Genomic DNA, 16,118 nt, shown 5'->3' with positions numbered 1-16,118 from the left:
ATAAATGAAGCTTTAAATCACAAACTACATTTCCTGTTCATCAATTAGGCAAGAACCAAAGCCATTATAAACCTTAATATACTTGACTGAATTAAATTGAAGTGTAGTGTAACAGTAGTAAAATATGTTTGTGGTCATGACGACAGTAATGCACACAAAATAGGATCTGTTCCACACTCCGGTGCCGTTAGCGCTCCCACTGCATGCGTACCACGCCCTGGCCCAAAACTAAACTAAACGAGCCAAGCACTGCACAGTGTTCACACTAGTCCAACGAACCGGGCTTTCGGGGTGAAAAGCACTCGGGAATGGTTCAAAATGCCCAATGTTAGTGAGATTGCCTTGTGTGAGCACACCCTAATTATTCTCCCGTATCCCGCACACAGGAGTCTCTACCCTCAAATCAACTGTTGTCCTGCGATCATGCAGGTCTCTAATAGGAAGGTGCCTGTTAGAATGTTTAAGGAATACTACTGTAAAGAGAGAAAAAAAAAAAGCACCTTATTGGTTTAAAGGGCTTTCAAATCAAATGTTAAATGCACTTTTGTTCACATAGCAGTACTTTTAAATGAAAACAAAAGCACACAATACACCACTTTTGGATGCATTATTAGTTGTGTGCATATTGCGGTAAAACTATCATGTGATTAATCGATAAAAAAAAATAAAAGAAAAGAAAAAAGTAACATTGCCCAGCAATAGTTTTAATTTAATAAGAAAGAATGAACAGCGGTCTATACCAATGACTCAAGGACCTGTACCCCCAACTGCTCCCCGGGCGCTGGATATATATAGCTGCCCACTGCTTCTGGTGTGTGTTCACAGTGCGTTCACTACTCACTGCTGTGTGTGTGCACTTGGATGGGTTAAATGCAGAGCACCAATTCAGAGTAAGGGTTACCATGCTTGGGGGGTAAAAAAAAAAAAAAAAAAAAAGTCGTGACATTTGCCATGTTGTAAATTAGGATGAACATTTCCATGAGAAGAAGTTCAAATGTGCATATGAATACGAATAATCTACAAAATTAGTGAATGAGACCCATTCTGACTCAAGAAGACCAAATGGGTTGATTTCTCCCACCAGGACAGAGCGTCAAAACCAGACTTCATCTTAAAATCTTTTGACCTCTTCCTCACACAGGGAACCTTTAGACTTTTTTTTTTTTTAAGATTCATGCTTTGATTGGGGGATTTAAGCTCTGACATCTGGAAACCACAACCACCAAAGCTTGTGGATGATTGTTTCCATAGCATGAACATAGAATCAAATGGATGGGAATATGCATATGTAAATCATATTTAAATGGTGGTTATACACAAACTATACTCTAAAATATACTATAAGCTCCATAGTTTATGTGGTTATTTCAGCAAGGAAATGAGGCAGGGAATAAAGTGCGAGTTTAAACACGTGTACATAAAAGATTGCATACATTTTATCCTAGCTGTGTGTACCAACAAAAGGCTGATTTTGCATTACTTCAGTTTTTATGTACAATGGTCTGGGCTCTTACCATTCTTTCGAAAGGGTCATCTGTGTGGTTGGCAAGATCCAGGAGTTCAGAATATTCCAGCTCTTCACTGACACGCTGTAATAAACTAAGCGGTTCATTGAGAGCCACCGGCATGGAGATCCGTGACAAATCCTTCCCAATGTTGTTGTACAGGATGTTGAGGATCCCAATATGGCTGTTATCAGTGCTGTGTGCAGGAAGAGCTGTGCGGCGCCCACTGACCTGGGCATTAGAAGCCAAATCATTTGTGTTGGAAACACTGGCTCTGTACTTCATATTTGCGGTTTCTGAAAAAAATAAAAATAAACCCACTAAATGGGTGATTGTGCACAACTAAAATCACCAACGAATAACATGAATGTAGGACAGGAACTAGGCTTTTTTTGCTAACTGTAGACGTACTGTGGCCTTCCTCTGGTTCAGAGTTGCTTGTGGTGACATCACTCAATCCAGATTCATCAGATGTTTCAATCTCAGACAAATTCTCACAAACCACCTCACTGGCATCAAAATACTCTGCTGTAGAGTCCGTTACTGAAGTTGCACGATATAGCTTACGGTCCTGAGAGGGGGTGTCCTGCTTAATGACAACAGATTTATTTTAAATAAATAAACTTTGACTTTAAAAGTTCAGATGTGGGCAAGCACTCACCTGATCCTGGCGCACAGTACAGTAGGACTCATCGGAGGAATCAGATGACAGTGACACAGAGTGAACCCTGGTTAAACGTGACTGCAGCTCAAGCTAAACAAGTCAGTAACAATTTAATCAAGAGAGGCAAGATACAGCATACACGCTAGACAGTAAATATAGTTTATAGTTTAAAGTAATTTAGCAAATATCAGGACATAAAATGGTATAACACACTCACACACTTCTTACTGGATGAACAAGTGATTAAAACATAGGCCTGCATTTCTTTCAATTACCACAAGCTTATCCCTTAGACTGAAATAAATGTTTATAAGGGATACTAGTAGGAGCAGCAGCTCACAGTGCAAGTAAGAATTGTACTTGTACACCAGCACCATCTTAAAAGATGTACCTCCGAGAGTGTCGAGCATAATGTGGCCAGCTGATCTGAGGTAGACTGCCGGAGGTCAGGTCCGGCCCAAGCCTGTCTGACACGCTCACGCTCCACAGCCAGGGACTCATGGATGGATTTTAAAGATGATTGTACTGCAAAAGACAAAAAGGGAGAATGAAAGATGATACAAATTAATTAAATTTACACATTCTCAATGAATCCAGTAGCGGTTAACCTTAATACTGCAAGATACATCTAATGCCACCAACACTCGGGTTGGTCACTCAAATTCTGAGGTCTTCCAATGAAATCTGACACATCTCTGTGGTTCTTCTCAGGAAGAATATAATTTTGTGAAAAGATGCCACTTCAAAGCATTAATTTATCTTGCAGAGTGATATTGTTTGTGCCAAGATTCACTTTCACAAACATGATCAGACATTGATAGATCTCCGTTCTTTACATAGACGGGCCAGGCACTGACACCTAATATTCATGCCAACACCTCTGAACAGACATACTCTACTTTTGCTACTCAAAGATGTACATTATATTATATCATTTTTCTGAATCAAATAACGACAACGTATATATTTTCGTCTCATCTGTTTGATTGGGTTCTCTCTTTGACTACATTTATACTGCAAGCCTTAGTGCTCAAATATCACATTATTGGGGTCGCTTCAACCCATGGAGCTGAAAAACAAGCCCGAGTGACAGTGAATAAAGCAGCCCTATTCTTCAGGAAAACTGAGCTTGGCAACACTTGCACAGCACGCCGTCATACAGAAGTAAACATGAAGGACAGAGTAAGAGATTATGCTTTTACAGTGTGATCTGCTGCAGAAGCCAGCAAATTGACGAACAGGCAATATGAAAAAGACAAGGATGTGATAAGAGTCTTAAAACCTATGATATCAGCCCTCATGTTTTGCTTGTATAAAGCGGTCACTGTAATAGTTATGGTTTTAACACACTCTACTTTCACCAACTACCTTACACAATTGTATTGAAAACTTATATTATTACTTTGCCTGTGTTAATGCCAACAGCCTAAATTTGGGCATTTTTGAAAAATATTAAATTAATTTCACATTATTTTCCTTTAACTTAGTGCTTCTATTGAGATTTATTACACTCAGGACCTTAAAGGGACAGTCTACTTAATGAAAATAGTGTCATTGCTCACCCTCATGTCTTCCCAAACATGTAATACCTTCATTCATCTTCAGAACACAAACTAAAGTGTTTTGGTGGAGCTCTCTGACTCTCCATAGACAGCAAGGATATTACCACGGTCAATGCACAGAAACATGGAAAGAATGTCAAAAAAGATAATCTGTGTGACATCAGGGGTTCGACCATAGTTTTACGAAACTGAGAATACTTTGTGCGCAAAAGAAAATAACTATTTATTCAGCAATTCTCCAGAAGTAACCATCTTCTGCCATTTTGGAGAGTATCCACAGAACGTAGTCAACGTAAATCAGCATCGTTTGCATTCAGCATTAACGTGCGGTCTACTGAACATAAACAGTGCAGACTATATATAATTTAAGTATAAAAATTTTGGTGAACTAACCCTTTAAAGGAAAAATATCCCTATTCAAACCAATTTAAAAACCAAAAACGTTTTAATCCCAAGGCCATTTCACTTCAAAAGTATGCTTTCTTAATAGGCATTCAATTCTGTAAGGCCTAAATTTTATTTTTCTTCTTTTTGTACTAGTTGGTGCCGTTTTCTTAGGTTTGGTCTATAAAGAAAACACTTTCCTCTTTCCTGCTTTCGCTTCATTCGAGCCAGCTGGATAAATAATGCAGCTATAATCTCTTAGGTGTGTTGGCATGGATGTCAGGGTGCCGTTTGTATGAGTCTACTAAAATATCCGCATGTACACACCTTTAATGTTTGAGAGAGAAATCAAACTGCATTGCGAATATCAAATCCCCACCGCTGAGTACACTAGCAGAGCCTTGCTGGCATATATTATGGAGAAAGAAAAAAAAATAATTTCTACCTCGAGTTTGGAACAAAAACTTTAGATTTGTGGCTTTTCTAGCGATCGTTCGTAATTTGCATTAAAGTGTATATAGGTTTTAGTTTGTTATGATTCAATTGCATAGCCAGGTATTTTTTCTTCTACCTTCTCAAACTTTTGCCCGAGCAGCATTCGTTCCTGCCTTCTAAAAGCTTTTCATAACATCTCTTAATCTTCAGTAAAGAATTGAATTGCAATGACTTGAGACGTGAATCAAACTGTGGCAGTGGAGTAGACATAGCGCTTATATCGAGCTTTGTGAGCCCACTGAACCTGATCTAAACCAGGCTGTGTTTGTTTGTCAACTGTAAACCTACTCTGACTTGATTCAGTTATTTTTTTTTTAATGTAATTTCACTATGCCAAAAGAATAAAACAATATTTTGTTTTTCATCATGGTTACTTCAATGCAATTTAAAAGTTGTAATAAACTTCACACAAGTTTTTTTTTTTTTTTTTTTTTAAATGAGAACACATTTGTATGACAACAGGCATATTACAGCAATAAGATGTTTACAAGGACTTCATAAGCCCTAGTAAACTAAGTGGCTTAAGCATTCTAAGCAGTGTTAGTAAAAAAAAAAAAAAAAAAAATTATATATATATATAAAATAATAAGCAGAGGTTTTCTGTGAGGCTATGTTTGGGGGTGGGCGATAAGGTCTATGGTGATATGGGCTAAATTTCATAGATCACAATATTTTACTGTCCTGGCGATATCAATATTATATATATAAAAAAAAAAATTAAAAAAAAAAGGCAAAATATTTTAACCTCATAACTAGAAACAGTGAGGGATTGGAGATGGACCTGAAAATAATTTTATTGTGGCATAGTTTTTTTTTCCCAAAAAGTGCAAACATGCACCATGAGGGAAGCCTGTATGAATTTAATATTGTACGTTTAAGTTGGCTAAAAGCTTATTTTCATGATTCTATTGTGAATATTTGAAATGGTCATTTGTGTCAGAATTATTTAGCCTAATATAACTCAGTTCAATCGCGCCATCTAGTGGTCTGCAATTGATACAACCAAAACTTCTACAACTGATAAGGGAGCGCTCAAGCGGGTACTGAGAGCAGGGCTGCTGCTGGCCAAATGTGTGCCCTAAGCAGGATTGTATTGTTGTGCCCTCCTTCCTCAAATATGATGACGAAAAAAAAAAAAAAAAAAAAAAAAAAAAACTTAGTATAGGGGTGAAAATAGAACTTTAATCAAATAAAAAAGTAAATGAATAAATTGTATCATTTACAAATTACAATTGTAGCTCTTGACATTTACCTATGGCTGTAACTTTATTATGACTAATTTATTTATAGTCTCAAGAATTCAGAAATCATGCAAAAGGTTGTGATATGCATGTTTTTTGTTGAAGAAATTATAAAGCCTGTGTCATCTATAGCAAAAAGGTGTCCAAAAATGAAAGATTAAGTGAATATTTGAATTAAATGTTTGGTCAGTAGCCTAAACAAGGATTTTATTGTCCTGTAAGTGTAACAGCAGCAATCACATGGCATTTGGCTCCCTTTGTAGGCATTTGTAATACAGTACATAAATGGATTATTTTGTATTTGCCTACATTATGTATTTTAACAGTGTTATTAAATCAATAATTATTGCCTTTTTTTTATATAATGCATTTTAAGTCATTTTAAAAGCTATTAAAGGCTTAGGTCTGTTTTTATAGCAACAACATAAAAAATATTAAGGATGATTTGTGGGGTTATTGTTAAAACCATGGGTAATTTTGTAAGGGAACCTGAAAAACAAAACAAAAAGGAATGTGCCTTAAAGTGATAAACGGACCTTGTTTTTACCTAAATGATTTATAATTTATTTTAATATATTAAAAATCTATAAGGTGTGCATTGTAGCTGACACCTAAATGAACACATTACAGTTGTTTTTATGACGGCAAGTTTTTCTCCTCAAATGCTATTGAGCTTCAAATTTGCGTTTAAGCCCATGTGAAAAAGTTGTATAATTTACATATGATGGTTGCACTTTATTTTACGTGTACTAACATGTACTTAGTGTACTTACAGTGCATTTATCTAAGTAAGTTCTGGTAATACAAGGTAACTGCATGGGGTACGGTTAGGTTTAAAGGGTAGGTTCAGTACATAGTATGTACATGGGGAACAGGACTGTAAAATAAAGTGCTTCCCGTATAATTTACAGTTTATTTTAATAAATAGCTATAATGCACAATTGAATTCAATGTTTGATGTCACCTAGATAAACAATTGGTTGTTTTTATGACCAAGTCATTCTACTCAAATGCTACTGACGTTAGAAAAGTGTATACCAATATCACTTGTAACTTTAGAGACGGTCCCTAAATTTGGGACTCCCAAACGTCAAGACAACTTTATGCCTGTTTTTTTTTTTTTGTTTATTTTTTTTTTTACTTTTAGTTTTCTTTTCTCTGCGCCGGATTGATGATGTCCTTTACCCGGCCATAGATGTTCATCCATTAATTAGGAACATTCAGCCGAAAACATGAGGTGCGAGCGCGGATGGGAGAATGGCCAAGAGGGTCTGGCTGCAGACAGGCACTCTCAGACACTTGCACTTCCGCTAGTGACGTCACTTGCAGTCTTTATTTTTTATTTTAATGAATTTAAAAACTTTGTTTGAATTTCCCAACATTTTATAACAGTAGCCAGATTGCGATGACAAGAAAAAATTAACTAAATTACAATGTCACTTGCAATCGCTACTTTCACTCTCTGTTACCTGCGACACTTGCAATCGACACAAATCATGCTTGTTGCCAATGGAGACAAGAAACTGTGGTGGTGAATAAACGCAACGCACAAAGTTTCACATTAAGCATTTTTCCATATAGAACTGTCTACAACTCGTTTGTATCGCTGTCTTTGTCCATTAAGCTACATTATGCGTTTTATTTATAATGATTTTCTATAGGAGAAAATTGTTTAATGTACAATTTAACCCACTGCGTTCTGTACTCGTCTGCTTGCCTGTATGGAGCGGATCCTTTTAAAATCACTTAATGTTTTTCATAATGCACGTTCATATTTGCTGGTCTGTATATACTTTGAGTCAACAACAAGACATATAGGCTAGGCCTACTGAATTGTCTTTATCGTCTTAGTCTGTTATTAGGCCACATTAAGCGTTCACATTTTGTTCATAGTCATCTGCTTGCCTTGTAAAATATCAAAATAATATTTTTCGTTCAATATTTTACTCATCAGGCAAGTGTCCGCATAAGCGGGACAGTTATACGTTGTAGTCGATCACTCAGCAAAGGTTTCTTTTGCAAAATGATCTGCTGGCTGTACATGATCCGTCAGTTTGAGAACCACTGGAGTAAGTTAGGTTATTTCCGATATATTAGTTTGGTCTTTTACGATGATCTACGTGTTTGATTACTGATGTGTTGCATACAGGGAATAAAAAACATTTATAGGAATTTGTGTGTGTTCTTGTTTTTGTGTCATATCAGGACACAACTCTGTATAATGACATGGGTATGACACAGGTATTACAAGGAGAGGGTGACTTATGAGTACATAACCCAGGTCCCCATTTTTTAAAACGCTTATAAATCATACAGAATTTTTTTTTTTTCTTTTTTTTTTTTTGAGAAAAATGCAATGTTTCCTGTGAGGTTTAGGGTTGGTGTAGGGCCATAGAATATACAGTTAGTATATAAACCATTAAACCTATGGGATGAACACACTTCACAAAAACAAACGTGTGTGTGTGTGATATCACACACACACGTTTGTTTTTGTGAAAAGTGGGGTCATCCCATAGGCAGTGAACAAAAATATAAATCTATGGACAGTTACCACAAACTACACACAGGTCCTTCTCAAATTAGAATTTTGAGGAAAACTCAAATTGTGAAACTCATGTATTAAATTAAATGAACAGACTAAAGTAGAATAGTATAGAATAGAATCTTTGGTTCTTTTAATTGTGATGCTTTTGACTTCCATTTAACAACAAAAAAAAAAAAAAAAAAACACACCAATTCACTTAAACTAGAATACTTAAGAAAAAAAAACACTTAGTGAAGTGGTGATCTTCTAGAAAGTATGTTAGTTTACTGTACGTGTACTCAATACTTGGTTGGGGGTCCTTTTGCTTTAATTACTGCCTCAATTTGGGGTGAAATGGAGGTGATCAGTTTGTGGCACTGCTGAGGTGGTATATTTATTTGACAGTGGACTTCAGCTCATCTGCATTGTTTGGTCTGTTGTTTCTCATCTTCCTCTTGATAATAACTCATAGATTCCCTCTGGGGTTCAGATCTGATGAGTTTGTTTGATGGTAATTTAACCAACTTTTGGTGCTTTTGGCAGCGTGGGCAGGAGCCAAATCCTGCTGGAAAATGAAATCAGCATCTTCAAAAAGTTGGTCAGCAGAAGGAAGCATGAAGTGCTCCAAAATATCTTGGTAAATGGGTGCAGTGACTTTGGTTTTCAAAAAACACAATGGACCAACACCGGCAGATGACATCGCACCCCAAATCATCAGACTGTGGAAACTTAACACTGGACTTCAAGCATCTCGGACTATGAGCTTCTCCACCCTTCCCCCAGACTCTAGGACCTTGGTTTCCAAATGAAATACAAAACTTGCTCTCATCTGAAAAGAGGACTATGGACCACTGTGCAACAGTCCAGTTCTTCTTCTCCTTGTCTGTGTCTGTGGTTCAGTAAATCTCTTGACACGTCTGTGTGTGGTGGCTCTTGATTCCTTGACCCCAGTCTCAGTCCATTCCTTGTGAAGTTCACTCAAATTCTTGAATCCATTTTTACTTGTAAATCCTCATAAGGCTGTGGTTCTCTCGGTTGGTTGCTCATCTTTCTTCCACTCAACTTTGTTACTTGGATACAGCACTCTGTGAACAGCCAGCTTATTGGCAATGCATTTTTGTGACTTGCGTTTCTTGTTAAGGGTGTCAATGATTGTCAAAGACCATTTTGAAAGCTCAGGAAACCTTTGCAGGAGTTTTGAATTGATCAGCTGATTGGCATGTCTCCATATCCTAATTTGTTGAGGTCGTGTATTGGTGGGTTTGTCAAAAGTAAGCCAAATCACCACAATTAAGAGAACCAAAGACTAAAGACTACTTAAGTCTGTGTGCATTGAATACATGAGTTTCACAATTTGAATTACTGGAATAAAATTAATTTTTCCTCGACATTCTATATATTGAGAAGCAGCTGTATACAAGCGTGTGCATTGTGAACATGAGTGCTCCATAAGTACACTGTTGACAGGGAACTAGACTGCGACCAAAATGCTCGCATATGCGACCTTTTGAAATGCCATTGCAACCCTAATTTTTAAGGGGTCGCAAACGTATCACTGATAATTTTTGTACCTACCTTATGTTTTAGGCAATATGCCACAATTTAATATGAGCATTTATTAAAACAGAAATGAGTATTTTAAGAATACGTTTTATAATGCGCTCCAAGCATTCAATACAACAAGTTGGCTTCAGCCCCGCAACCCCCCTGACGTGCCACTGCTGCTTGTGGTCACGAAATCTTATTTTCACGTGTTTTTAAACCTTGCCAATTTAAACATTCAAAAGAGTTTAAAGCATTTAAACACAAGACTCAGGAAAGCTGAACTGAGTAGCTGGTGACTCGCGCGCTGTGTTCGGTGCGCACGAGAGAGCCGCGTCTCACAGACAGCAACACCGAGCTTTCCTTCAGGACATTCGCGTCCTCCTGTACCTGAATGAATAAATACAAACTGCAGTTTAAACAAAAAAAAAAAAAAGGATGCGAAAGAGCCCAATTCAGCACCGCGTGGTTCAGGTGTTCAGGGCGCAAACAAAGTCGCGTCTCAGTCTTCTTGCATTTGTACAGACAACAAATACAAAGTATGTCAAAATACCCGTCTTGGAAACTGTGTTCGAAAACGTATGTGGTTATGTCTTAAGTTAAAGTAAAGATTTGAGAAAGAAATTGGATGTGTATCATTATAATGGATGTATCTTAAAGGGACCGCACCTAATTTACTAACTCTGCTGTCAGTGTCTTTAATGTATGAAAATGAAAGTAAATCACTCATTGTCAACCTTTAAGAATTATTGCAAGTTTTAAAAACTCAAAAAAACTTCCTTGTAAGTGCAAAAACAGCTTTTACTGAAACAAAGCTGTCAAACAACTAATTTTGTACTTCCTCCTCTATTACGTAACCATGATAAATATCTCAGCACATGATGTGAAAGAACACCTACTTCAGCATCACCACTTTGGGATTTTTTTTTTTTGTGGGGGAAAAAGAAAAAAAACCTGTACAGTCTGTACATTTTCAGTACTCTGCATACTATTTTTCTCTTCTCAGACCATTGCGCAAAAGCCAGTTTATGATTCTTCCTATTACTTGAAGGTTTCACCCCCTTCCCAATACAAATATGAAAGGCCTGCATGTCTCTTCTTGGACACATACACAATTTGTTCTATACTAATTTACATTAGCATTTAAAATTGTAGAAACAAGGAATGAGATTGTGTACCTTTGTCACACAGGGCACAGATGTCTAACTGCAGTTGCTTTCCTTCTGGTGAGGAGACCGCAGGTGTGGACAGCTGGGAGTAAACGTAATCTGGAATGGACTGAAGGGAAGCTGCCAAACCAGTTGATGTGCCCAACTGGGTTGAGGAAAGCTGCTCAAGTCAGAGATGGAAATATAATTATTACAACAGGTAACAGAAGCAGTAGTTCAGAAATAAAAGATGGAAAGACATTCAACCTATTTTTATTCATGATTTGAAATTTTACTGAAACATTATTTTGACATTAAATTATGACAATTTCTTTGCTGTAGTGGAAATACGGTCAGAATGGAAAATGTCTGCCTTTCCTGCGCTATAAAGAGTTGAAGAAAAAAAAAAAAAAACTCATTTTTCACACTGGCCATTGAGAACAGCTATAGCAATTTTGACGGTTAACCATTTTTACGTGGTCTTAAGCTGAACAACGTAAACAATGTATCAACATTCAATACGGAAAATGAAAAACATAGTATTGCCATTTAACGGGAAATGATCCCACAAACTGCATGCTCGCTTCACTTCATTTAAATCAAATGATATATCAGCTGATTTGTCATTTTTCGAAAATATCATCATTGTCCGAGAAGTTTTTCCTTCCTGGCCGATAGTGATGTGTGGGTCGTCTCATAACCCATGAACCCCATGAATCGGGTTGGGGCAGGTAAAGAAATTGATTTTGTGTGGCAAGGCAAATAATATAAAAGCAGGACCCGCGGGTTGAGAAAAAAAAAAAATGAATAAAAAAAAAAATACCCGAGCATATTTATTGGCCAATGTGTTTGAGGCAGGACTTTTATTTTGACGGCACAGAACAGCAGCACCTGAGCGCACACAATGCTCACATTCTTGTTCGTCATGTTCGTCACAGTTTTGTCTAATACGGATACAAAGGAATTAATGTATACAGAAAGTATTATAACCATTGATTTTACTAGGCCTATTAGTAATAGAAAGGCAAACATATTTTCTCGTTTGCCGTCAGCATTAAGAGTGTATCCATTTATATAACAAATATTTGAATGACTAATGCACATTTAATATCACAAACTTAGTCGAACACAGTGGTGACATTATAAAATGTGTCTTTTTATCTAGCATGATAGAGTGTTCTCTGTGTGACGTTCAGTCCGTGTGAAATGAATGCTTTAAACTATAAACTCATGATTTTAAATTATGCTGTACTTTATGCCCACTATCATATTCAAGTCATTTTCTCTGTGTGCTGGATGTAAATTTGTTTATTTGAAAGATTACTCCCAGGTCACACAAACTTCCCAGAATACTGAGTGCCCCGTTGGTTACGATGTTTACTTTGTATTTTTCACAGATATTTAATAAAATAGTCAACTAAAATATAAGCCTGTTTCTTTTACACATTTATTTTTTTAATCCACTGTCAAATGATTTTAAATCCCCGTCTTTCCAAGATATTGGCATCGGCTGTCAAAAAAAAAAAAAAACGGTTGACCACTACAAATGACTCCGTTTACAATACTACTAGACTTTTTAGACTTAAAAATAAATAAATATTTGCAAAAATTAAGAAACTTGGCTAATTTGGCTTTTTAAAATGGCATTTGCAAATTTGGTTACGCTGTTGATTATATTAAATTAAAATTAAATTTATCAGACACTTTTATCCAAAGCTACTTACACTGCATTCAGGCTAACAATTTTTCCTAACATGTGTTCCCTGGGCTATGAACCCCAACCTTGCACATACTAACGAAATGCTCTACCACTTGAGCTACAGGAACACATTCACATTATATGCCACCACAGTAGATACTTCTTGCATTTTCAAAGTTATGATTAAAATGATTAATCAATTGATTGTTAATTTAAGGTGACTAGATTTCTGAAATGGAAACTAGGGAGATTTCTGACTTGAAATGTTCAAAAGTTCATAAAAATTGCTTTTCAACCCAGATGCCTACATTCATCAATTAGTGAATGAGAACCACTACATTTAAAATAGTCAGGCATAAAAATTTGTGCTGGGCAATGATCGATCACACCCAAAATAAAAGCTTCCGTTTTTATATATAAAAAGAGACTCATATACATTTTAAAAATATTTACATGTATTTGCATGTATATATATTCATATAATTTCTATGATAAATTTAGTATAAAAACTCTTAATATATAAATGTACACATGCATGTTTATATACACAGTACAAATATTTTTTGGATGCCATTAAACATTATGATTAACCATTGCCCAGCACTAGAAACATTTCTAAATCTCAAACAAGGAATACCATTATGAACTTACAAAGCCAAGCGATTCGCCTCTTGACAGTGTTCGGGAGTGACCCCAGATCTTTCCAGACCTCTTTTTGGGTTTCTCAAGACTAATATTCTGGAAAATAAGCACCATGTTTACCTCTTTGTTATTTATCACTGCTACCGTCATAATCACCATTTGTACTTCTCACATCTGCTTTGTGCAGCATGCAGTAGTACACAAAGACAACATATGTCCTTTCTGTGACAGATTTACAACAGCAGACTCACCTGCATGCTGATTCGATGTTCAAGGTTCGTGTTTGTGATGGGAAGACCACCCTCATGCCAGTGAAGCTTCTGGATTAAATTCGAGAGCATAGCTAAATCCAGCTGACACCTGGCAAGTTCTGTGCATGAGATGCATGTGAGAGGAAGTTAAGCACATTCAAAAACAGTCTTTTTTTTTATATATATGGAATGAAAGTAATTGTTCCGTTTTGTTTTTAGAAATGTTCCATATAACATTACACTGAATAACCTTTAATAAAATAAAAATCACTTCAGCAGTTTAAGATAACTGCAAACACTGAAGTTTCTCACAACCTTTCAGCTACCAATTTAAAATTGTCTGAAGACCTGATTAAGCTTTGATTTAATATGTTACTAAATAGACCATACTGAAGAATTAGTAGGCATGTCCCACACTGGCAAGGTTCATACCTTGTTGGCACAAGTCAGTTTCCGGTGTCTGTTTGAGCCAATCAGATACTTTAGTATTTCCTTGAGATGAAGAGACTGATGGGGATTCAACACCCTGGATCTCCGACTCAACCAATGATACTGAGCTCGGATAATATGGCATCTAGAGAAAAAAAAAATAAAAAAAAAAAAATAATAATATATATATATATATATATATATATATATATATATATATATATATATATATATATATATACAACAGCTCAATGTGGAACACTTTAAAGCAATGAAAAAAAAAGTAACATGTTAAAATGTTACATGAAGATTGTCTAAAACAATCACATTTAAAATTGTGTTCTGCAAGTGACCATTGCTTTGTTAATCCCGAAGAGACAATCACTTTCACAGACCTGTACATTATATGTTCCCTCCTGGTAAAATGTCCTGCCCAACTCAATCAGTCCTTATCCAACTTCAAGAAGTGACTAAAAACCCATCGCTTCCATCTTTATTTAACCATCTAACTAAAGCACTCTATTCTAATTCTATTCTTTAAAAAAATAAAATAAAAAGCCTTGTCCCTTTTAGGCTTGCACTATTCATTTTACCAACTGCTTGTTTTCTTAAATTAGTTTTGTATTCCATTTATGTGTTTTCATTTAATTTATTTTTCAAAAGCAAAAAATAAACTAATGCCAACCACCACTCTGTTTCTCTGTGCAAGACTCGCCATGGCAGGCAAAGTGCTGCTGGTTCCTGTCGAGAGGGCTTCACGGAGCACTTGGTGTAGGTTTATAGCCTCGTTTTTCTTGAAATGCCGGTGGGCAGTCAGTTTGGTGAGCCAGATGTAGAACATTTCGTCATTCTTTGCCTGGAAGGAGAAGATAAGTTAATGCCCCCACAAACAAATCTTTACAATTAAGAGTTTTTCACAAGCAGATTTATTGTGCTACGATTAAATTCTATTCCATCACTTTGCATGCCATTGCTATCACTCGCCACTCTCCTAAGATGGGCTCACCACATTAAAAGACCCAAGTATAAAGAGAGTCCACATTGGACGCAGGCAAATTTGTAAAGGTGTTTTTTTTGGAGCATACATACCACTCAGACTTTTTCCTGATGCGCCACCCACAGATAGTCATTAATATTCAAAAGAAAATTGGGAACAAATATAGGCCTAATGCACATATTGGCTTCATCCTAGGCTAGAAGATTGTGTATTTCAGGAATAAATTTGTATTTCTGTGGATTTAAATAAAAAGTATGCTTCATACAAAGAGAAATATAAAAGATGGTATCAAAGGTTTCTGCGTTGAGCAGTCACACGTCTATTAATCTTTTGAACAAAATGGCCAATAAAAAAAAAAAAATAGTAATAAAAAAAAAGCGTTTAATTTATTCAGGTAATGGCTCTTTTACTCTGTTGAAACCCCTAGTGTTTGATAAATGATGCATGTCCAAGACTTTTTTTGCAAAGTGCCATAATGCTTCCAATGAAAAACATTATGTAAATTTTCTGGTGCAAAATGCATAGGAATTTTATCATCATTATTGTCTTCATGTTTAGAGACAAGATTTTCTTTATTAAATGCCTTAACGGATTTGACTTTAATGCATTTCTGGACTAATTAATGGAGGTGATTGTGATGTAAAAAAAAAAAAAACTGTCACTTTGCATTATTGACAAACCGTTTTCCTAATGAATGTTGTTCAGTTGCTTTGACAATGTATTTGGTTTAAGCGCTATATAAATAAAGGAGACTTGACGCAAGTTAGGAAACGCATGATAACTTTGTTAATTGGCAGCCTGTCTAGTAATCTTTAAACGGTTAGTTCACTCAATAATCAAAATTATGTAATCAATAACTCCCCCTCATGTCGTTCCAAACCAGTGAGACCTCCGTTTATCTTTGGGACACAGTTTAAGATATTTTAGATTTAGTCCGAGAGCTTTCAGTCCCTCCATTGAAACTGTGTGTACGGTCTACTGTCCATGTCCAGAAAGGTAAGAAAAACATCAAAGTAGTCCATGTGACATCAG

General features: G+C 36.1%; 1 protein-coding gene across 4 annotated transcripts in view; it reads right to left on the bottom strand.

Annotated features, from left to right (window-relative positions):
* LOC113119111 (oxysterol-binding protein-related protein 3-like) overlaps positions 1 to 16,118 on the bottom strand; it is a 40,879-nt gene that overhangs the window by 21,374 nt on the left and 3,387 nt on the right. The window contains exons 6-14 of one of the 4 annotated variants that reach the window (XM_026288325.1): positions 14,775 to 14,945; positions 14,093 to 14,234; positions 13,661 to 13,779; positions 13,419 to 13,505; positions 11,099 to 11,249; positions 2,561 to 2,694; positions 2,167 to 2,259; positions 1,917 to 2,094; positions 1,515 to 1,801 (exon numbers count right to left, since the gene is read on the bottom strand). In XM_026288325.1, the coding sequence (XP_026144110.1) occupies positions 1,515 to 1,801; positions 1,917 to 2,094; positions 2,167 to 2,259; positions 2,561 to 2,694; positions 11,099 to 11,249; positions 13,419 to 13,505; positions 13,661 to 13,779; positions 14,093 to 14,234; positions 14,775 to 14,945 (1,362 nt within the window). The remainder of the gene's footprint in view (positions 1 to 1,514; positions 1,802 to 1,916; positions 2,095 to 2,166; positions 2,260 to 2,560; positions 2,695 to 11,098; positions 11,250 to 13,418; positions 13,506 to 13,660; positions 13,780 to 14,092; positions 14,235 to 14,774; positions 14,946 to 16,118) is intronic. The other 3 variants (XM_026288327.1, XM_026288328.1, XM_026288329.1) reach the window with 3 other exon arrangements.

The sequence above is a fragment of the Carassius auratus genome, chromosome 19 (assembly GCF_003368295.1).
Source record: "Carassius auratus strain Wakin chromosome 19, ASM336829v1, whole genome shotgun sequence".
Lineage (NCBI taxonomy): Eukaryota > Metazoa > Chordata > Actinopteri > Cypriniformes > Cyprinidae > Carassius > Carassius auratus.
The sequence above is the reverse complement of the archived record's forward strand: the minus strand, read 5'-3'. Positions and strand labels throughout refer to the sequence as shown.